This window comes from Gymnogyps californianus, chromosome 5 (genome assembly GCF_018139145.2).
Source record: "Gymnogyps californianus isolate 813 chromosome 5, ASM1813914v2, whole genome shotgun sequence".
Taxonomy (NCBI): domain Eukaryota; kingdom Metazoa; phylum Chordata; class Aves; order Accipitriformes; family Cathartidae; genus Gymnogyps; species Gymnogyps californianus.
In genome coordinates, this window is record NC_059475.1 from 15,095,632 (window position 1) to 15,120,264 (window position 24,633).

Consider the following 24,633-nt stretch of genomic DNA (forward strand, 5'->3'; position numbering starts at 1 on the left):
TGCCATGCTCCCTCGGAACTTTTTTGTTAGCAGATAGCTGGTAGGCAAACTGGCAAAACGTAAATGTGATACTCGTGATTTTCATTTTCAAAAGCAAATATTCGAATCAAGCATGTAAACTTGGGCACAAAATGGGCCTTAAGGCCATAGACACACAGACAAGATAGCCCCGGAAACCCCAGTGGTTCCCAAAGGAAAAAAATTGTGTCACCACATGTTTCTTAAAACAGGAGAAATTTGTTATAACCCAAGAAATTTCAGCCCTGTTTGATGCAGCATGGTTTCTTTTTGGTATCAAGTGGCTCTCTCCTGGGAAAGCTACCTAGTTGGCTCAACACAGGTTGAGATTGTTTCTTGTTTTGCTTTGAGGTTCTCTGTCTTGGGACAACTCCTTTAAGGTAGCCATAGAGAAAAACAAAATTAAATCACTTTTAAAAATAGCTCGAAATATAATTTTAACTTTCTCTTAGATCTGGGACCCTACTGAAGTTGATAGATTAGGTAGTTGTTCAGTTACATAAAGATTCAAGCACTAAAATTTCTGTGTTCTGTTCACTGGAAACTGAAAATGTGTACCTCTGCATTGAGGGGACAACAAATACTCCAGAAAATAAGAGATACTACTGATCCGAAATAAGCATTGCAACATCATATCTTAGAGCAGCTATGGGTGTTCCCACTTCTGAGCCACTGCAACAATGCATCACACAGTGCCATTGAGACTCTTAGTCAATGTAAAGAATAAAGAAAGGCTGAAATAATTTAGCAGTGTAATCTGTAATATGAAAATTAATACAGTGATGGATAAATTACACAGTAACTATGATTTAATGGAATATCACTTTGGCTCAAGCTACGTATTTAAAGACAGTGTTATGTACTATCTATAGGCTACATTTTAACAGGCTGTTCCTCCTTACATTTTTGAGATTTACAATAATCAGTCTGTTTTACATGAACTTTGCCACACTGAAAACAGAATGTAGCAATGAAGGAAAATATAGAAATCCAAAATAATATAATCAGGACATTCCAAGAGCTAGATTTTTTTTGTCAACCCCCTCAAATAAATAACAATAGCTGAAGTCTTTGCAGTCACTGGATTCTTCAGAACTCTCCCTTTTTACCACCTGAAGTGCTGTTGTATTCAGCTCAGTTTAAATGTTCGGTTGTTTCACTTTTCTAATAAATTGTACATGTCTAATACACAAGATCTCTTTGCATCATATCCATAATACCTCATCAGACCATTGAGCACAGTATGTGCTTGTACACAGTCCAGTAACAATTGGATTCTGATTGCATATGGAGCTCTGCTACAATGCATTCACTAACACTATATTGTACTGGTGTCCTATGGAGTAATGTTCAAAATATCTCCTCTTATTTTCCCCCTTCCATGAGGTTGATTTTAGTTTGCAATGATGTTGGGGTTTTTTTTCTTAAAAAAAAAAAAAAGGCAACCCCCCCCGATCCTTTTCTTAAAGTACTAAAGCTGTCTCTTCATGGGTAAATAATACTACTCATCTCTTTGATATTTATAAGAAATTATTTGAATAAATAAGATCTTAATCTAAGTTAAACAATGCTTCTTTCAGAAATATCTTACAAGGTTTTAAAAAAATCACTAAGATGTTGAATTAATGATGCTTTAAATGGGGGGGGGGGAAATAACCATCCGAGTTATCAGCATGGACTGCCTTGCAGAACATGTCGGAGGCATTCTTTCTTTAAATATCATGAATTATTCATTCCTGTTCCACACAGCAATCTCTTCTTTCTCCCTCCCCCTCCACATACACTTTCTAAGTTCAATACCAGTTGCTTTATTTGTACTAAAACATTTTCCATGTCAAACATTTTTTTTAAAAAATCAAACTCTAAAAGAATTCCCTGCAGCACTCCTTTTTCACAGCTGTCATACTCCTATGGTTTGAAATAGCTGGATATTTTATACAGACACGTGCGCATGCGTGCACACAGAGTTTTTGGCTTCGCAGTTAACTTAGTAGTATCTCTACCACACCCTGTAGCATTCTCTTGGTCACCTGCTGGCTACAGTTCTTTCTTTTGTTACCGGAAAAATAATTTTATAGTTATGCCATTTATTTGTTATTAAAACATAATACTGCCCCTTTTCCTCCTCATCTTAACATGTTAAATTATGGCTAAGTCTTGGTATGTTAGCGTATATTTGTGCTGAGTACAAAAACTAATACTCTTTCAGCTCTGGAGTACTTTGCTGACACCAAGCAGTAAAAGCAGAGCAAAGGTACTTTTTTCTCCCTTGAGGAAACTGAGCACGCAGGGAATGAACTGGTTTTATTTTTTAATTACAGAAGGTACATATTTCCCCTTCTCATTTTGTCAGTGCAAGAATGGATCAAGAAGCTTCTCAGTAGCTGTCTTGGAAATAAATCAGTCAATGTATTGTAGCAATTTTTTTCAAATTTGTTTCTCAATTTGGAATGCTTGCGTGAGGATCCATTCTTTTAAATTTGTACAAAAGGCGGCAGAACACGTTCAAACAGGTCTGCTTTAGGTACTGGTGTGTGCTGGCCTTTGATAACCAGAAGTGAGAAGAATGCCAGAAGAAGAAAATCCGTCATGTTTTGCAAACTGATCTCTTCAATCTCCTTGCTGCGCTGATTGTCTATTTACATTTGGCTGCTGTTGTTTATATATAAATTGGTGTTTACAAGCCATGGAAAAGTATGCCAGACTTCTGTTTCATTTGTCAGGTTGAGCAACATTTCCAAATGAATAAAAGCAGCGAGCAATTGTACTGTGCTATTCTACATAGAAATAATGTAAATGTTTCTTTTTGTCTTGGATGAAGCAATGAAGCTTAGTGGACCTTATTAATAGGATGTATGGACTTACTTTCCTGATCAAGGCTTTGTGAGCTGTGAGGAAAGAAGGATGTCTGGCTCTTGTGAGACTCAGGGTAGGGGGAAGTTGTTGCTTTATTACCTGTCTTTCCTAAAACACAATTGTAAGACACAAGCTGAGTTTCCTCATCTGACTTACAAAGCTTGCAGTTTGATGATGGTTTCCCAATTTTGGGATTGTAACTCAAAATCTGTCTCTTCACGCATGGATCTCAAAATGCCATTTGCACACTCTCCATGTGGAATCACAGAATAACAGGAAATGGAGTTGGAAGAGATGTGGGAGATCACTAATTCCAGGGCCCTACCTTCCCAGGCATAATGAACAGACCAAGGAAAGCGTACCTCTCCTCAGGGTTGTCGGGATACAGCAAGGATACAGATGCCCACTCCTGCAGTATTCCCACACAGGGCATGCATTTTGTTTGTGCAGTGGCATCAGGATTGAGGAATATGTTAATAGAGGTAACTGGCTAAGGCCATATGGAGCATCTCCTCTGTCCAATGACACTACCTCAGTTCTGCCTTTGGTCTGAGCAGGGTTTGCCACAACACTGCCTTATTGCCATCCTCATGTCACAGCAAAATCTGTTGCCCCAACAATTGTCTGTCTGCAGGTAAAGAACTTCAGTGCAAATCCCAGTTGAAAATATTCAGCTGCCTACTACCGCTTCCAGCTCTTACCTCAACATTTAGGAGTGAAGCACATATGGATTGCTACAACACATCCTGAGGTTACGGATTCCTTGTTCCAACCAGTAAAACCCAACAGGGAACACATGACAGACTTTAACTCAGTCCTAGGGAATTTCCATTAGAAACAAGACTCATGCAGCACCTCTGCCATGCAGAGATACACAGCCAACTCAGTACACAGTTGATTTGATGTACGCTTTCTGTTCTCACCTGCCAAGAGGAACAGCAGCCTACTGAAAATAGAGTACTGTGCTATGTAAAATTTAAACCACCTTACAGCTTTAGGAAAAACTTCTGAAAGGCCTGTTCCAAATGGAAACTGCAACGATGGATATCAGTGAAATCCAGCAGAACTAAGATGATGTTAGTTATGTGGATTAGCTACTGTAATCAAGGAGTTTAATTAGTTTGATGACAAATACCTCACAATATTGGAATGTTCTGAGGTCCAGCTGGATGACAATAAGCCTGACAGTTTTGTTTGTCATGCTTTACCTAATTTTACTTTAATTGATTTCAAAGGAGTTACTGTTGATTTGCCCCAATGCAAGTAGGAAAAGAACCAGGCCAAAACATTGGCTCCATTTCTCACTATTTTTGCCACCAGCCTAGGAAAAAAGTCTCCATTTTCACATTTCATTGTATTGCCAGCATAGCAAAATCTCTTGTAAATTATTTTTGTGTATAAAGCAGAATGACCTAGGTAGACAGACAGGAGCTGTTTCTTAGCCATTCTAATCATGGTCTTTATATACTTTATGTATGAAATATGAAGAAATACTTCGAAAATACACTGCAGCATATCACTCTACAAACCTTTTTAAATAGAGGTTTACAACCTCCATACCTCATTGTCTCTATTTTCAATAATCTTTTTCAAAGACACTTTCCACAGCTGGTAAAGAACTGATATAATACAAAATATTCACAGAAGACTATAAAGCAAAAGTGATCATCCATTTCCAAGTCACATGGACTGCCATTATGCACCCAGCATGGAGAGCGGCCCTCCCACTCTCTACTCAGAGCAAACCATAGCTCTGTTTGAGGCCTGTTCAAAGTATGGTCTGGCTCCTGCCCACCATTACTCTATATCTTTACTCTGTCATCATCCTACTTCCTCATTCGATCTTAGCCACAAAAATTGAAGGAAGTAATACTTTAGGCACTGCAAGATGGAGGAGGGAACTGTCTTCCTCCTTATCCCACTCACTGTCTTCTCCTCTTGACCCAGGGCACTAATGGGGACCTGCTAATCACATTCAAGGATACTCCAGCCCACTAACTTTTCCTAGATGCATGTGGTTGGTTAAGTGAAGGGAAATTTGCACTGGGAGAGGAGGTATAATGGTATTTATGTTACCCACCAGTTCCAAGTAGTAAGTATAGTGGTCACAGTCAGAAAGCCAGCGCAGTTGCTTTGCTGTACTTGGAATGCAAAATAATTATATTAACTGTGTAGCATCTCTGGGCAAGTATTAACTTCCTAACAGCTGCTACTCTCAGCTTCCCACTGGAATAAGTGGCAACCCCTACAACCAGGTACTCTACGAGGCTCATCAAGTGCCTGCAGGTCAATAGTCACAACAGTCATTTGAGATGCACAGCGCCCTAAAGTTTTAATTAATCCAGTATACAGTACAAATACTGAAATATGTATAAAAAATTAATTAGGTGGTCTATGCAGCTCTGATTTCTCAATTAGTACTTACCATGCCAGAAAATTATATTACATGACTTTGAGATACATAAGGAAGCATGGGACTTTGGGGATTTTTTTTCTAATGTAATTATTACTTGTCATCAGCACTTGCTAACTTTGGCCTGTTTCACCTCCTAGAGCTCCAAAATGTGGGGGGAGGGCTACAGCCACCTCATGTTATAGATCCTGCCAGGCAATAGGAAACTCTGTCCTGTCAGGCTTTAAAACAAATCACAGCTGTATATCAGCAATTCCTCGAGTTTTCTATTCATAATGACTTTCTAAGCTCAGGAGTTCAGGAGCAACTAACTCTCCATGTGCTGGAAGGGCCTCAGAACCTACTAAATTCTCCTCTCTTCTAGAGGTCCTTCCATTGAAGGCATGACCTAGTGTACTTTGTTTTAGGAAAACCATTTTCTTACTTCAAGGCATAGACTTTAAGTGCAGATCTGCAGCAGTACTTGGTAACTGCTGTCTTCGCATTGAACTAAACAGCCATGAAATTGGTTCCCACTTAGCCCATGAAGATCTGTCTGCATGGACATGTGCACATAATGATACCCTGGCTTGTGCACCAAGGCAGGACTTCTCGTCTTGGCTGCACCGTCACACTAACACTGATATGCCTCTTCCAAGTAGGAGTTGGCTTATATCTAGCCCATTCTGCAGGCAAAGCAAATTAAGTGACTGTGTGCACACACTATTTGACGTTCCCTAAATGACACAGTCAGTTTCAAAAGTACTCAGTTCCCACAGCTCCTATTATTGAAATCCCTCTTACTGTATTTTCTGAATGTTAAGGAAAACTGGCACTGTCAAAGCTTAGTCTTGCCTACGTCAAACTAGAGTAAAATGAAACAGAAAAGAAACAGGCAATCAAAAAGAAAACGGTAAGTATCTGAAGGGTTAATCCATCTCCTGTCTTTCCTCAGAAGTATGAGTGAGTCTAAACTAACAGTTCTAGAGGTGAAAGTTTCATTTCTCACAAAAGTAGAAGAGTACAGGTAGTAGCAGTCAAGTTCATAAATATTCCTCAGAAATGACTTTGAAGAACCCTCTCTATGAAAGAGTGTAGCTTAATCTCCAATTTCATTAATTCCTTAACTACTGTGCCGAGAGTGCCAAAAATAGGAATTAATCAATACCAAGTGTAGTTACAGCAGTATTTTTATCATGATGTCTCTCCAAAAGAAACTACTAACCTGCCCAGCTACCTTTGCCACACATGCTGTAGAATTTAATATATTAAATATATAAATGTTCTTATTTCTTGCTAGCCATTGGGTATAATCATATCATTATGACTTCTGCTCCTTACTAGCATCAGCTGGATGTAAACCGCTAACATACTAGCAAACAGCTTACCTGTATTCGGAGACATCTAGGCCTTGATTTCCGTCTGCACTTCAATCTTTTAACATTTGTTACAGATCTCTTTTTCTGCATTCCGGCAAGCAAAAAAACCAATCCCTAAAGCTGTATCACCTTCTGCTATGAGGTCATTAGGATCACAGGTAAAGCAGTATAAGCTCGATAAAGTGTTAGGATAGGTACTGTAAGGAACAATTTAGAATAAGTGCAGAAATCTGTTCTTGTGCAGGAAATCATGCTAGTACTCTTTTTCCTGAGTCATTATTGTACCAAGTAGCCTACAGAGCCAAAATCAACGCGATGTGATTTGACATATCGCCTTTCAGGGGGAAGAACAACCAACAGTTTAATCATTAATAGTCACTATTCAGAAAGCATTTCAGATTAAAATGGGAAAAGCAAGGAAACTAAAGCATATGCTTTCTCTTGTCTGTGAGAAGAAAAGTATTAGCCAGGGTGTCGTAGACAATTTCCACAACTGGCAACTCTTGTGTCTTTGGAGACAAAATATTCCTCACTTTGGTCCCCGACTGTTGTGAAGTGGTGATGTGTGTGAATAACCATCATCCTGTGCCGTCTAGAGCTAGCTGCCTTTCAGAACTCCATTAACTTGGTTCCTGTGTACAATGCGCCAGTTTGTCAAACTGGAAAAGAACTTTGGGATTTCAAACCTGAAGGTAAGATAGTAACTGGACAAAGATTCTGTGTTTAAAGAGGAATGTCTCTAGACTAAAGAGACAGAAGGGAATGGGACAAACGGAAATGCTTGCTGAAATCCTGCTTGGCCTCACTTCATCTAATATTAAGTAAACTTGCTAGAAACGATTTTAGGTTCAACCTGGCTTTTAATTAGTATGCTGTTTACATCATCTATTATGAGGCTTTACTTTGGATTTGACCCTGCTCCTGCTGCAGTCAACAGCAAAAAACCCACTAACATCAGTGGGAGCAGGATCAATGCTTTACTTTGTACATTTCATATTTAATGTCAAAAAAAGAAACTGGTATTTATGTTTTGTAGTTATTAGTTATCAGGTTAATATGCTAAAGGCAGCTTGACAGGGAATACTATTAATGAGCAAAATAAGGTTGCTGCTTCTGGACTGAGGTCACTTACAAAGAATGTATAAACGAAAATAAGGTTGACTTTTATTTACTTAACTATCTTCCTACATTGAATTCCTTTGGCAACGTGTCTTTAAACATTTAAAGCCCTGTTTACAAGGAGGCTCTGAACATAGCTTCAAACCATTATATCCCTAATTGAATTCCCCAGGAGTCCTGTAAACTCAGAGGAAAAAAGAAAGAAATCGTAACATTTGCTAAATCATCTCACAACATATTTCACTGCAAGGTTATGTGACCTGTTACAAGTCTGAATGATGACTGGGATTGAACTACTGAAACCTTTTATTATTGAGATTGAAATCAAACAAAAAGTTGCCCATTTGAAGCCTGCTAATTAAATTATACTTCCTCTGACTTTTATCACTAATTAAGAGTAAGAATTTTGGCACAAAAGACACATATACTGAAGAGAACAGAATTAATTAAAGATACATAGCTTTTGTATAATGACACGGGGCAGACCAGATGCAAATTACTAGGCGAGTGGGCCAATGTATTTAGAGCAAATGATTTTGTGGGAAATAAAGGTAAAAAAAAATCTTGATGTTCAATAATCAATATTCCATCCACCCCCTTCAAACCAGAAGTTTTTTTTTCAAGTGGAGCTGCAAAACTCCGCATTATTTCCAACCAGCTATGCCTGTTGTGTAACATCGTCTATATGAGACAGATCACACAAGAAGCTACGGTTAATATCTTAAAATGTTAAATAGCTTCACATCCCTGTCAGCTTACCTGGCTTGTAAGTTATTCCTGGGGGGAAGAGGAATCCCTGCTGAGCTGCAGCAGCCGCTGCCAGTGTCCGCTGGTCGTGTGGAAAAATTGGGATCATGAGCGGAGGCATGTGACCCTGAACCTGCTAAACAAAAGAGAGCCTCTGATCAGAAATAGCACAAATTTGTCTTGACAGGTATTTCTCCAGTACTGATAGTGTTCTTGTGTTCACACAGTCCCACAGAACCTTCGCCTTAATGTAATCCCTGCCAATTTCACATTATCACATCAAAGCCCTCACTAACATTGTTTTCCCTCAGTGTCAAAGGTGTAACAGACTCAGTGAACTGCACGTTTTCCTACTTCTTCCTGGTTCTCTATTTTTTTTTTTTTAATTGATATTCACTGTCCTGGCACAAGGTAAAAAGGTACAAAACTTTTCTAACATACCATAGGTTCTTTAAAAAGAAGTGGTACGTATTTCTATTAATTTTTCACAAGTTTTCTCATCTTTGGTCACAGACAGCAAAGTGACAAGCATTTTGGAAGTAACCTAACACTGCAATAGCTACTTTGATGTTCAAATTTTAGTATCCTTAGGGTAATTTTAATTCTGAGATCTTACAACATTGTATTGTTCATATATATACCAACAACTCACATATGTTATTTCAAAATCTCACCACAGTATTAAATAGTCTTCTAGTCAACACCCCAGCTCTTAAGATTTAAGGCTCCAACATCCTGGCTCCCAATTAAACTAACATCCTTTGCCATACACACCTCACTATAACATATAAATTGCTTGTCTGTCTAAGCAGTTTTATAGCTTTATACACTATCATGTAGCTTGGTAATTATGGAGCTGTATTCAGAGACCATTTCAGAATAAAACCTACTATATCAAATTTAATTTGACCTTAATAAATGTATCAAAAAGCACAAACATGCAAAAGTAAAAAATTCTTCACCTTATACCACCATTTGTATTCAACATATAGAAAACAGGAGATGTGGTAGAATCACGTCTGTTAAATCGACGTTAATTTCCTAGTTCCCTAATTTATGCTATATGTGTTTCAGAGACAGTGGCTAGGATCACAAAGAATTTGTATCCATCATTCCTTAACCCCAGAAGTACCCAAGGGTTTGACCATGATTTTTCTGATTAGTAGTTAAGCAAACATATAATGGTTTATATATCAAAGCTAGTAAATGTAGGAAGAAATTGGGGGTTTAGGCAGAAAAAAATTTTTGCCCTCATGCTACCATAAATCAGCGGCATTAAATACTATTAAAAAGTTAAAGTACACTTCAAGCAATTTTTTTTTCATTTAATTCCTAAAAAACTTTTTTGGTCAAATCCCATATGTTGACCTATGACATTGTTTAAATAGTGTCAAATTTTCTTGTCATATCCCCATTACTTTCACAACCATTGATGCAGTGCAGAAATGCTACTGTGTGTGTCTATGAGGGTTAATTTACCAACAACTCTTCTCTTGGGAAAGCCCTAAGATGTAGGTTAATAAAGGTCAAGCAAAAAACAAACACTTTACAGTATTTTTTTTAATCCATTTCTCAGGAAAATCAACTTATAATAAAAAGGTCTTTGTGCAATTACTGCTATGGCACTGGGGCGTGAAAGAAACTAGCTTTGAGCAGCTATTTCTCTCATTTTAGCTGAGGTAAGCCTGGCTGTGCATTTTAGGATATGAGTTAAACTTGGTTAGATTGGAGTTGATCCCCATGTGCCCAGCACAGGCATTTACCTCTGATAAAATGGTGCTAGTTTTGCTGTGTGGTGTTCCTTTACACTGGCTCTATAGGAGTACAGCAAATGAAAACCACAGGCTTCATCTGATAGAAACAACTACAGGATATATTGGAAGGAATTCAACACAATACAACTTACAATCATTTTCAGTAGTTCCCAACTACAGTCTAATCAAATGGACCCAAGGCTTAAGAAATATCCCTTTCAATCACCACACACAGAAAGTATTTCCATGGGGTTGCAAAGGTACGAGACACCAACACAATCTCACAAGACACAGAAGAGATCAGAGTGAGTACTGTGGCTAGAGTGATGGTGCATACATACCCATAGCAATACTTCACACTGTAATGTCATAAAAATCAATTGAAACATATAACAACCAAACCCTACAATGGTTATTTCCCAGTGCAATCCTGTAGAGTTGGATCCACTCCACCATATCCAAAGAGATTTTTTTTTTAAACTCTCAAACAAAAGCAATTCTGTAAGTGTGGAGAATTACGATTGCATGTTCTGGCTATCTGCTATTCTTCCTTGAAATACTACTCTGAATGCTGGATCAGGTCCTCAGCCTATATAAATCGATGTAACTTTGACTAAAGATGGCTTACATTTAGAGTGTAAATTTGAGTTTACACTTAAGAGAGTTATACAGACTGAAAAAAGCCCATACTGAATGGCAACCATTCCCTCCCATGGGTCTTCCCTCTGGCACATATTAAATACTATTCCTAGGTAAACGTTGGTTTCACCCACAATTATTATATACATAGGTGTCGATTTTCAGCACAGGTCAACTGAAAAGCACAAATAAGCATTAAAAAGGAAGAGAATGTACAATGTACACTGATCATTGAATTATTAAAGATGTAAAATGAATGCCATAAAACCAGTAGACACCTTAATTTTTGATAATTTTTTTCCTGAGGGTTTTATTATTATTATTTTGATTTTACTGAGGGGGGAGAAATTGGGAGGAGGGGTTGATTGGTGTACTTCATAAAATCGGCTACATGCCCAGAAATTTTAATTGCTGAGAAGTTCCTCAGGTCTTTCTGAAAACCAAGACTGTAGCAGATGCCTGAGAAACACTCCAACTCTGTCTTCCCATTCGTAAAAATAGCGTATTGTTGGATCGGCACTTTCCCCTTTTGTCTCCTCTGTGCTAAGTTGTTGATGATGCCATTTTTTGCCATCTGCCCCAGAGCTTCATTAAAGATACATGAATGGACTAACTGGGCTGCTGTCTTGTGAGGAACAGGTGCTATTGTTTGTCCCCGAAGACTTGCACTAAAGATCTCACTCAGAATACTTGAGAAAGAGCATCTGCAGCAGTCAGTCAGAGAGTAACTTGGCAGAGCCCGTACTATGGGCTAATATGCAAACAGTGACACTCAGGGGGACTCATTTTCTCTTTCATGAAGAATTTTTTTTTTTTTTTTTTTTTTTTTGTGACGGGTAGTAAATGTTTCGTTTTGAACAATTCTGCCAGTCTGTATCTTTAACTGAACTGTACAAACCATGGAGGAAACCTGAGTATATTCTTTCCAAAATTCAGTTCTGCAACCTCGAGTAAAATCGCCTCTTATATAAAGCTATCTCATAAAATTTATCTTTGTTTCTATACAACAAGCTCAGGTTTAACTGTGTTAAACATGAGAAGCCACCAAGATTAGGGAACTCTTAAAAGGTAGCGTACCATTCCTTTAATATCCCAACACAACTCTGACAGCCCTTGGGAACTGATTACAGCACTTCCTTGCCTGAGATCTAAGTCAGGAAGCAACTTTAGAGCAAATTAGCCCTGATTAGTTCAAGAAGCAACTTCCAATTTGATTCTCCCTGAAATAATAAAAGCTGGTGGCCTGTTTGATAAGATGGGCAAATCTGCAGTGCTTTGTCCCACAGTCATGTGAATGCTAATCTCAGAAGTTGGCTGGACAATCCTCCTTGTTAAAAAGTCATTGATGGTTAGTGTTGTGCACGGAAAATGGAAGCCAAAGCGATATGTGATACAAAAGTAATGCCTTGAATGAAAATGATCTGCCTCTTTTGGATAAGGAACACAGCACATTTAGTGAGACTAAGGAAGAGGAAGGGTTCTGTCTTTAAAAACCAAAGCTGCCTCTACAACAACTAACATTGCAGCTGGAGAAGTAAAGGCATTCAGAGAAAAGGATGGCAGCAGTGCAAGCAAAAAGGCAGCTCACACATTTCTGCTTAGCTGCGAGGATCACAGGTTTCAAGAGTGGAAGTTAATCCCACCCTACAATGGCGGCTGGATTCCTTGCAAACTTTTCAAGATCAAACTTGACAAGTTGCCTCTCTGTTGCATGGTTTACTTCAGTTAAGGGGAGAATTAAGTGCCATCTTTTTGAGAGATAGTAAGCATGATCTTTATAATATTTTATCCCTTCCTTAAAGCTTTTTTTTTAATTACAACCAGCACTAGTATAAAACAGCGTGATAGGCTAAATATGCTCTAATTGCCTAGAGTAATCCAACATCACTATTTAAAACCATTGCCCCCCACTTCTTCCACCAATAAAATCTCTGGACCCTATTCTCAACTTGTAGAAATCTTGAGATTTGTATTGAATCTAACAGACTACTCCAATGCATGTTAGCTGAGAAATCAATCTCTGAATCTACTGAATTGACTTTTTTTTTTCTTTAGTATAGGATGTACAGTACTTTTTGTCCTTGTGATATTACAGCCTCTCTGAGAACCTACTTCATTCACAGGCAGGTTTAAACTTTTCATAGTTTAAACTTGAATTTCTACCTAAGATTTTTTAACTTCTTGAATAATTGGTATAGCCAGACTACAACTTTAACCTGTCTATGCAGTCATTAAGTTTTTATTTCCATAGTAAAAATGTGTTTGAAACTTTCTACTCTCATTTAAAAACTAGAGTATAACAGAAGAATTTCCCAGGTAATGGCAGTGTATCAAGTAAGAATGTGCATTTTCAGAATGCTCAAAATATGTGTTTATGTGATAGAACATAATGGCCATAACTGATAGCTGAACAGGTTACATTTTAGGTTGATTCATTTAAAAAAATCTTAGTGGCACTGAAAGCAGTGTTTATGCCCCTGGTACTACTAGTGCAAGTTTTTAAATACCCTGCATATTATATATTTATCTCATCTGCATTTTAAATACTCTGTGTACAATACATAGCACTATTATTTTTATACCACCATTGGAATTTCATTTATTTCAATAACGAGTGTAGGGTTTTGTTGTTCTTTGTAAGAGAAGAAATATAAGAAGTTTTGTTAATTTGAATTTTATTTTGATTAGGTCATTTTGGTGACTCTGCAAGAAAGCAAACACCATATTGCATAAAGAAGTAGGGACGACTTCTATGAAAACTTACATACGTGATAGTCAGTGGGATCACTTAAATGCTTAGAAGCAGCTATGTGCTAAGATTTTTGCAGGTTTGGGCCCAAATCCCCTCCCCAAATCTGCCAATATTGTAATGAACTCGTGCCACGACTGAGCCCTTTTCTGGTCCCACAAAATGATCTATTTAGAAAAACTGCAGAAGAATTGTACTGAAAAATAAAAAGGTCTCTTTGGTTATAATTGAATGGTCTGGCTGTTTTATTTGTACTGTTCTGATGAAGCAAAGTGACTGTAAGGCTGGGTTAACTGACCAGTTCAGTTATAAAGGATCTGGCTACTTTGTGTGCGAGTGGTGCCTGGGTCTTTTGTTCTGAGCTCAGAAATGTAACTGATGAACTCTCAAGGCTTTGAATTAATGCGGCATCAATGCCTAACATTCTCTAAAGTAAAGATAATATGTGAGAGTGGACCCAAATGCTTAAGTGAGAAGTCCCCTCTAGCATAAATAATCCAAGGGAAGCAACTGTGACTCTGTGTGAGGAGGAATAGCAGTTGAAGAAAGGTGGGCTCCAACAGACCAAAAGTGATCACGCAGGCACTACATCGTAGCTGGGACACTGAAAATCGCATTGACATAGCTCCCAAATTGAAAATTATTCAGATACTACTTTCTGCTCCTGTTAGCAATATAGAATCACTGGAGCTATATCTATACAGGGAGGTATATTATGTTCTAATTTATCTGCCATCTAATTATCTACAGTCTAATTGAAAAATATTTCCTCTCAGTGAAAGTACATGAGCCACAAAGAAAATGTCTGCCAATGAGATCCCAGGGGAAGTGTTGGCAAATAAACTGTAAAAAAGATACCATAGACTTGCAAAGTGAGAACATTTCATATGGGAAATACTATGAAAAATATGTAGCCCATTACTGAATTTGTAAATGGATTGTAACTGCTATTTTCTTTCTTTTCCCCTATCGTTTTTTCCATTTGTCCAATGGTTCAGCATGATTTGGAGATTTAAGTCTACTGCAGTGGCCACAACATTAATGTGAAAATTGCAGCCATGATCAGAGAGCGAAACAGAGCATCCTTATTTTTTATTATTTCTTCCTCACTACTTTGAAACTTTAAATGAACTAAACTTAAATTCCATCTACTTGGGAAATAAAGAAGGGAGCAACAGAAAAATACTACCAGAATAGTTTCAAACACTAGCTCTCATTTAATTTCTATTAGCTACTCATTGTATTGCCCTTTTTTTTATCTAGCTCCTTGACTACCTGGAAATACAGAATTCAACTAAAGATGATCTCATGAAGTTAAGAGTATGATAAATAGTAATTAAATCTATTTAAATTGTCTGTATTTTAAGAAACTCTCACTAGGAGGGATGAAGAACATCTCTGCTATAGAGAAATAAATAAAACATGTTATGCAAAAGTGAATTTATAGTTCATTTGGAATTAGAGATCTACCACCTTTTCAATCCATACAAATGCATAATCTTGTCAATTAAATATTATTGTTAAGGTCTAGTAGTATGTTAAAATCACTTTAAAGTGCAACTAAGGAAAATTCATGTGTGTTTATTACTCCTTAAGGGTCTATTAGTGGGTATTTTATTCAGATTTGTGTTGTAAAATCTGCATAAACTCAGCATATTGTTATCCCCATGTGTGCATTTGTTTGGTTAAAGCATAACAGCAAATCTCTATTTCTGCAACTTCTGGAAAAGTCAAGAGAACTAAAACAGTCCTAATTTTAATCAGATACAAACAGTTATCTCTACAGAAGTGAAGAGTTGACTATTATGCAAATTGTCACAGTTAGTGGTCACCAAGCCATCACAGAAGACTGAGCAAGTCAATTATTTCAGATATTTCCAAAGACTAGTGAAGATGTATGTTTCTCATTTGCACCTTGTCTTATTCATGCCAAAATAAGAAAAATATTGCAGCCTAATGATACTTGTTGATATTTTATATACGGAAGCTCCATTACTTCAGCTCAAATCTAAATATAAATTATGTCAGAAATTCCTTATTAGCTTATGTTTTTATGGTGATATCAAAATGTGCAAGATTTTTGGAGTACATTGAAATTTCCTGTTGATGAAAAAATTTAGAGCAAGAGATGCTTTAAAATTTGCATTTCATATTGGTGCTTTCAAGCAGAGTTTTCCCCCCCACATCCTTTCAAGACAGAGTTCTTTTTTTGAATAGTAGCCATCACTAGTTATTAACATGAAACTAATTCCCTCAATAGAAGGGCTTGCAGTGTACAGGATTAAAAAAATCATCTAACACCACAACACGGATGATTGCTAAAGGAAGGATTGTCTTTCATTTTAAAGAATAGCTACAGCAGAAGTGGGAACGAAAACAGAAACATCTTTCAACGCCTCTGATCAAAACTCCTTCTGCCCTATAGAGGTAAAAAAGGTACAACAAAAGAACAGCTTGGGGTTCTTCTATTACATTAAACACATACAGAATATACCTGAAATCCAGGGGGTCACTGATGCTAACAGGAGTTCTGCCATTTACTTTGTTATGGGAAGAATTTCTTCCTGATCAGCACATTGTTTTTAAAGCTTTCTATATTTTCACTGATATTCCAAGATTTGTAACTATATTGTATTGTAACTATATAACCACTTAGAGCTTTTGAATACTTTACAATTATTAATTAATTCAAGCTCGAAGACCTATTCAGAGGACAGTATTATGCCTACAGTTTACACAAGAGCACACCCAAAAAGGCCTTGATTTCTTTTTCAGTTGCAGAAGTGACAATGCATAGTGGATAGAAACCAATTCCATTGTAATCTGCTGCTTGTAACCTTTACACCTTACCACACAATTGTATAAAGAGCTACCCAAAGTGCAGAGCTATGGCTAATGAGGGACATGCTCTGTTGAAAAATCAGAATGAGGCAGCTTTTGAGCAGGTACACGCCAGTGCTACATGGTTTAGCCCTCAAACACTTGTATGCTGGCAGGATACAAGGGTGGAGGTGTCACAGGTGTGAAAAGGAGACGCCTTTCCCATCCCACCCAGTCCTACAGCTGATTTCTTCAGGTATTTACTCCTCTGTGAATTTACTCTTCTTTATTATAGAGACAAGTATTGATATTTTTCCTGAAGCCTAAATGGATAATATTCAAGAGACTAGGTCAAAAGAGGTATTCACATCTAGTGAGAATACTCTCGCTTATGTAGATTTTTGAAAGAGATTTAATGTAGAATAGTAACCTAGATAACTTCCAGAAATCACACGATGTTTATGGAGTGTCTAGATCAAAACGTAAAGGGTTATCAAAGGCAATTTTCTGGGAACTAGTTTAGTGCAGAAAACTCCTGTGTCTAGAGATCAAAGTCAAATCAGAATACTGATTGCATGCAAAAATTAATTTGTTCCATCTCTTCCTAGGACTCCTCAGATTTTGACACGATCTGACCATCTTTACTCAGAAAAGGCTCCAAGAAACTGGTGTGTTTGCACAGTATGACTAAGGTGATTGCCACCACTAGGTATACAGTAATTATTGCAGATTTGGGAGTAAGCAACAGAGAGTTCCTAAACTTCCAGCGACATACACACAGCCTGCTTCCTTCCTACGCCAACTGTGTTTGGCTCAAATCAGTTATATTGGCTCCTCAACTTTCTAGAGCATTTATGATTCATCTACAAAAACATTTTGAAAGAACAAAATCATTAAAAAGGTAAAATAAGGCAGAAAACCAGGAAATTCGTATTTAAAATGAGCATTAGGTATTTCCTATCCAACTTTGGGTGTTAAAATTCCAGCAACAGCTATACTTTAGACATAAATCCACACCGCTGTGCTGCCTTTTCTGCAGAGGATCCTGATATTCAAGAAGGAATGCCAATCTTCCCATTTTCTGGCTTTCCCTGATTTGTCAGAACTCCAGTGTTATTTAAAGCGCGCTTTCAGCTTGCAAATAGATCCTTGCCATGAATCCTATAATCACACTCACGTTAGAGTGACGCTGCTCTCAAAGTTGGGATATTTTCTTCAGTTGCTCATGACAATCGGCAGGAGTAAATAGCGCAAAGCTGTGCTGCAATTCCCTTTCTCTCTGCCTGCCGAACCTGCAGCGAAGGGCTGGCTCCTCTGCAACCCTAACGTGCTGGAGTTGGTGTGATGAAATGCACGGGCAAATCTACATAGAATTAAAGGGCAATAACAATGGCCCTTTGTCCAGCTGTGGCTGCTCCCCCCTCTGCAGCCAGGCCTTATCTGCTCAGGAAATGCCTGCTTTAACTGACAGGTAGGAGATTAAATCTACAGCTGCTGAAACACAATCTCCGCTCTGTTAGATAGGCTTTCATTGAAAAGTACTACAAACACATAATTTGTTTATGTTGTACCAGCAATCTTTGACAAAGCAGACTGTCTAGCTGAGACAAATGCGGTTAAACCCATTTATTGTATTATTTCTGCTACACAGAACAAGCTCTTAAAATGTAGAAACTAGACAAGGCACAAAGCTCTAGCTGTCTAAAGAAATCAAGAATAGATGACTTCTTGTTACACTAGGCCCCTTTACACAGCATAGCATGTTCCCTCCTGGAAAACATCCACTGTGATTTCTTTCTTTTCTTTTTCTCTCTCCCCCACCATCCCTTTTTTTTTTTTTTTTTTTTTTTGAAGTGGGTGGTTCAATGATGTTTATGTTTCCAGGTTTTAAAGTTTCTTTTGTTTTCTCTAGCATCAATAGATATAAAATAACTAAGTCAGTCAAAGGATGCCTTTAGATTTAAGAAACAAGGGAATATTTTTGAGAGACTACTTCTCAAAGAAAGAATAATTTTCCAGTCACACTGTCTGGTCTTCCTGACTTAATGCATGTTCAAATAGAAGTTTTGCCTGACTAATGAATGCTGGACTGACCCCCCCACTCCTTCTCTCTCTGTTTTTTAATCATCAATCACATATTTCTCAAAACATTACTTCATTTTTGTTACACCTTCTGCCTTATTTTAAAATAATATTGCTTGCTGTTTATTTCAAATGAAAGGCACGGGGAACTGATGAATTAAGTGTTCATAAATCTGAGTTTTCAGATTGAAAAAGACCTTTTTCATAATGCAAAGGCTTTATAAGAAAAACCTGTCTTTTAGCCCTATTTGCTTCTGGCCATATATTACTCCTAGTAAACTCCCCTACAAGAACTAAATGGGTACTATACACTGAATATGAGAAGGGCAATGTTCATCTCTCAAGAGGAGAGCCTCAGAAACTCCACTTACTTCCGTGGAGCAGGACACACTCCCAAGAACAGAGTGTGGCCCATACCAATCTCTGCTTTCTATATTTAAGACTCTGTTCTCTGGCTGATATGCATATGCAACTCCAATTAATGTTACTGGGAGTTGTGTGCACACTCAGATGTGCTTAGTGACCAGCATATTAAAACATCCCTTCACTCCAATGAAATTTAATAAATGAGTTTTCCCAGTGTTATTACTATAGATGCTCAATAAGGAAGATCTTGTAAATCACAGAATTGTTGCTCTAATGGTTAACCATAATTAAAAGGAAAAGAAATAGGAAGAGTAGTCAACATCTTAATGTTTTATCACTCACATTACTTCTATAATCCTCTCACCTCTCCTGGAGCATTCTCTTAGATACCCTTTTGCAGCATGTTGGTTTCTGTATTATTTTATTTAACCTTGATCACAGCATTCATCTCTGGATTTGAGAGGAAGCTGTACGGAGCTACCATACGAACTGCCACTCAAAATATTCAGTTTGGCATAAAATTAAAAAAAAGTATGCAATAAACTGACTGAATCCATAGGGAATCCCTCAAACAGCATGGATAATGAGGGGAATCCATAACAGACATAAACAAACCCAGAAAGATGTCTGGGGCCAACATCATTATGTAAGATATATGCCTAAGATGTATGGGCATACATTTGAATGTTCAACTTTAAACTCAGCCTGTATTAGATTGATTGAATCTCAGCATGGGGTTCAGTTAATAAACAAACCTTGCCTTTGGAAAATATTTGGGGCTGAAATCATGTATTATAGCCAGGCACCTACTACATGTAGCACTAAGATGCCCTCCTATCTTAAAGCTTTGTTAAAACAGGACGGTAAAGAAAATTAGAAATCCATACAGAGGAACAGATACAATTTTCATGTTAAGTAGCACCACTCTAAAGACAGTTGTTATCCACAGACTGTATTTCAGTCTATGCACCAGGGGCATATGAATAGAATTCACATTAAAAATTAGAGACCAGTTTGAATCTTTGGGCTTTGATTCACACTTCCCATGTTTTTTAAACATGCTACCCATATTCTCATAAAGGATACAACAATAATGCTAGCAAATCTTTTTGGTAATTATTAATTTCACTGTAGAATAGCTTTTTTGCTATGCTTGGCTTGTTAAAAAAATGCATTTTGCTCACCTCAGGGTACACCATTAACCTGCATATTTGCTCTTTTCCTTTTTTCCCAGGTTTTGTTTAAAAATTCTTCTTAAACCTGTATATTAATCACTGCTCAGAGGGTGAAAGAATTTGCAGGAGCAGCTGAAGTGCTACTTTTTTTCCAAAGTAGGAACTAGTTAGTGCTGACACTTTTTACATACATTGGAATGGGAATGAAAGAGACATAGAGAAAGGAAAAAAATAAAAACTAAGAGTAAGGATGAGGGCTGACTTGGTGGTACAATCAGAGTCCAACATATCAGTCTAACGTAATAAGATCTTGCAAAACTGTGAGCTGCAATGGCATGCCCTACTAACAGCCAGATCCAGAAAGTAAGTTACCCTTGTCATAATTTTGGTCATTTGGTCAGGTAATAAGAAAACAAGAGAAGGAACTCTGCAAAAATGCCTATCCAAATAGACTTCCAAAATCAGAGAGGACAAAAAGCTTCTTTTGATAGCTCTGTTCAAAGTCTTACAACTGTGTTTACCTGTAAGCCACTGTGCTCCATTCTGAAGCTCTGTTTTAGGGTTCAACTATATAAGAAACAACTGCACAGTGTTTCAGTACACATATTTGCAGCACCTTAGTTCTTCTGCACTATGTCCCCATGTGGACAATGTACACTGAAGATGCCTTTGTGGGAATGTGTTTACTCACTAGGAGGAGATTATTCTTAAAAAGTATGCACTATGGAAGTTACTGTGTAGTACATGCCATTATAAAGTCACACATCTTAACAAGCAGAAACTTTCCTATTAGACGTTTTCTTAAAGTGAAAGTGAATGTCTCTCTCTCTGTAAATACATAAGTGTATAGATATGCTTATATATTTTATATTATAGAGGAAAGCATATTCTACATATATACACATGTACATATATAATATACAGATCCATGTATATACATGTAGAATACATATTTATATACACATATACATATATTTTGTATAAATATTTTAAATTATACATATATATGCACACACACAGGTATATATACATAGAATATGCTGTCCTCTTGTCTTCCAAATCCCTCACTTGGGACTTCAGTGTTCTTAGACCCATCTGCCTATACAACTTGCTTGCTGCACTCCTGGATAGTCACCATTTGAATGACTTTCTTGGACACACAAAACCTGTGTTTCTTAAATGCCTACTCTGGGAAGACCACCTCTATCTCTGTAAAGACGTACTTTGAGCATGACACATTTAACAGGTTCACTGCTGAGTGAAAAAGTCAGCAAGCCAGCTGCACTAATCATAGTGGTAGACAACTAGAGTAACAAAAAAAGTAATTTGGAAATCACTCTATCACTCACATCTATTATTGCTGGACTTCTTTCTGCTTCTTCTATTTATCAAATCATTTTTTTCTCCTTCACTTAATCTTTTCACTCCTCACCTTCAGTCTCCTTGCAAAACTCCTAGCATTCACTCTCACTTAATCTCTTTTGGAGAGTATTTTTTGTGTATACAAGGTAGCTATCCGGCAGTAAATTCTCCTTTCTAGGCCACTGACACCAAGAAAGTAATGCCCAAAATTTGCCAATAAACTTCCATCATGAGGAAGGAGACCATAGTGAAGTACATTTGGCTTCCTTGGCTTTAGGAAGGTCATTGTCACAAATATAAGAAAAGCTTAGACATAAAAGTAGCATCATATCAAGGAAATTAGGACACCCACAAACATCTATTTTTTAAGACAGACACATGCAGCTGAAACAAATTAAAATCATGCTTTTCTAAAGCTCTCCTAGTGCACTCAAGGGTCTTCAGAGTAAACAATGCTCCTCCCCAAACTCCCGGTTTTGTTAGCACGTGCTTGTCTCCACTGTCTTTTCAGGTAAACAGGAGTTTTCAGGATGTAATTTTCTCTTTTAGTTTAGATGCATTTTTCCAAAAGAATTTTTAGGTTTGCTTTTTTTTTTTCCATTGTGAAAGTCGGTCTAACTCCAAAATTGCAACAAAAGAAAATATAAGAAAATAAGATACCGATATAGGGTCTCTGAGATGTGAGGGTGAATGAGTTGAACAGGATTAATGTGAGATGCACAGACCAACTCATCTGTACGTTTATTTTGGACCACATCGGTATTGTATTTTTAAGAGAAATGGAGGGCAGAGGTGTGGTATTGTATTTTAAGGAAAACAGAGGAAGAGATGTTGCTTACTATTAGGTCAGTAGTGTGCCTAAATGAGTTAATGCTTAGACCCTGAAGTCCACATCCATGCTTTTTTAAATAGATCAGAAGTCTATGTGATATTATTACTATCATCTGATTTATTTTGTGGCTGAATAGAGTAATACCCATTGCATTTTCAACAGTACGTGCATCCCCGACACCAGTGCCCCAGAGCTGGCTGGTGCATCTGGTACTGTACTATTTGCAGCTCTGTTACAAACAGCAGAGTGTACATCTAACTCACCTCAGCATTCATATTGTATTTTTTCAGTATACGTCAACCTGATTTCGATCCTCTCTCCTGGAAGTCTGGACCGTGTTCAAATCATTCATTTGTTTTCCATACTCACTGTCTGACTGGCTTTTGCTGTTACCAGTCACTGCTATAACCTCTGTGCTATGCATAATAAAAATCTTTCCCATCTGAGTTGTCTGCCATGGTTACTGGAAATCTGCTGTATGTAGCATTCCCAAGAGCAGGAAAGGAAGGTACCTTTACTGCAATTGGATAAACATCGCCTTTTCTTTAAAAGGAACATCTACCCTCACTGAAACCACATCTAGTGGTGACTGCTGAGCTACCCCCACCTCTCCAATCGAATTTATGTTAATTTGCATTTTACTCTTTCTAGTGTTGACATAATAACTGAAGTATATGTTCCTCTTTTCATCCCTTCCATCAAAGAAAAAAAAAAAAAAAACCAGCTCCCTAATATTTCACAAAACTTCACCAGAAAATATAGCTAGGGTAAAAACTATCTGATCACTGCCTACTTATGATGCTTTTTAACTGAGTTTGCATGTTAATTTATTGCATGCTTTGTTTGTAAATGTGCTTCTGAAATAAATGAAGCATTTACAAATATGATTAATCTACAGATTCAGAAGCATGCAATAAAGAAACAAATTACTGAGTGGCCTTGTCCTTTCACACAGAAGCTAAAATACAACTTTCAAACATCTAAGACTGCCTAGCTTTATTTTTTCTTTAACTAATGTTGTTTCGAAGGGAAGTTTTCAGCAATCAAATTTTCTCTAAGTTCCTGATTCCAGTTTCATTTACACCAGTGTAACTCAGAAGAAACTGCAACATATGTTGTAAACCAACACAAGTGTAAACACTGTGTAGATGAGGTCAAAATAAGGCTGTTATTGTATGATTTTTAAAGTGCTCATGTAGATGAATATTCTCACCCTTTAACAGATTTAGGCACATCAGCATGAATACAGAAATGCAACAAGTTGAAAATTCAAAGTACATTTACTAGTGTATTTTATGCCACTCACATTTTCAGCCAGACCACCCAGAGCAAAGAAAAGAAAAAGCCACAACAAAAAAAGCCCTCTGCATTGTTTGCAATAATATGGAAGGAAATTGAGTGTATATTCTCTTCTTCCTGTATTTTCCAGCTAGATTAAGCTGTTGTCTTCACAATTGCCTCCCAGCTGCTGTGACTTGTGAAAACAACAGACCCTGCTCTGTTGTCTGCAGAAAGCCTGGATTGTTATGAGTAACTTTATTGCAGGCACATGAGTGTGTTAAGACTTTAAAACACGCTCAAATGTCATGTGCACACCCAGTGACGGGCAAGAATAATTATGAAAAAACAAGAATTCTATGTCTACGAAACAGCGTCAGACAAAATGGGCCATTCATTGTGTTCCTTTGGGAATGCTTGGACTCTCCAGCCAGAAAACAAAAAAGGCACTTTTTTCCTGCCGTAGGCTGAATACTTAGCTTTGCCATCTGAGCCCTAAGAAAACATGGGCCCCCTCTCTAACTACTGGCTGGCCCGCACACAGTAAAAAGTATTAATGCCCCCCTTTTTTCCAGCAGTTCCCTCTGTGTAGGCTGCGGCCAATGTAAAGTCAATGCAAAGACAAAACAGTTTGCCTAACATTAGTAAAAAAAACATAACTCTTGTACAGTCTGAAAATCCTTCTGACACACAGAGGTTTTATTCTAAGGCATACCCCCTCTATCCTTCGGCAAGTTACCGTAGCTACTGTTAATGTTTTTAGCAGGTAATAACCGCTGCCTGCTGCTTGGCTTCAAGCTTTCTAGGAGTCTATAGACAAGCTCAATTGTGTACAATTGTTAAAAATTATTATCTAACTGCCTAATTTACTACTGTCCCTTTTCATGATTGGTCTTCCTAATCAGAATCCATCTGCCCCCCAAAAGAATTAATACAAATGAAAACATAACATGGCTTAGCTCAACATCAGGTCATTTTAAAATCAGGTTTTTCCTCACAGGTGGACTAACTCCAGTCTCACCTGAACAGTAATAAGTTACAAGCAAATAAAAAGTTTTTCATGTT

General features: G+C 37.5%; 1 protein-coding gene across 6 annotated transcripts in view; it reads right to left on the minus strand.

The window, feature by feature from the left end:
• SOX6 (SRY-box transcription factor 6) overlaps positions 1-24,633 on the minus strand; it is a 378,275-nt gene that overhangs the window by 91,233 nt on the left and 262,409 nt on the right. For 4 of the 6 annotated variants that reach the window (XM_050897879.1, XM_050897880.1, XM_050897882.1 and 1 more), the window contains one exon: positions 8,524-8,647. In XM_050897879.1, the coding sequence (XP_050753836.1) occupies positions 8,524-8,647 (124 nt within the window). The remainder of the gene's footprint in view (positions 1-8,523; positions 8,648-24,633) is intronic. The other 2 variants (XM_050897883.1, XM_050897881.1) reach the window with 1 other exon arrangement.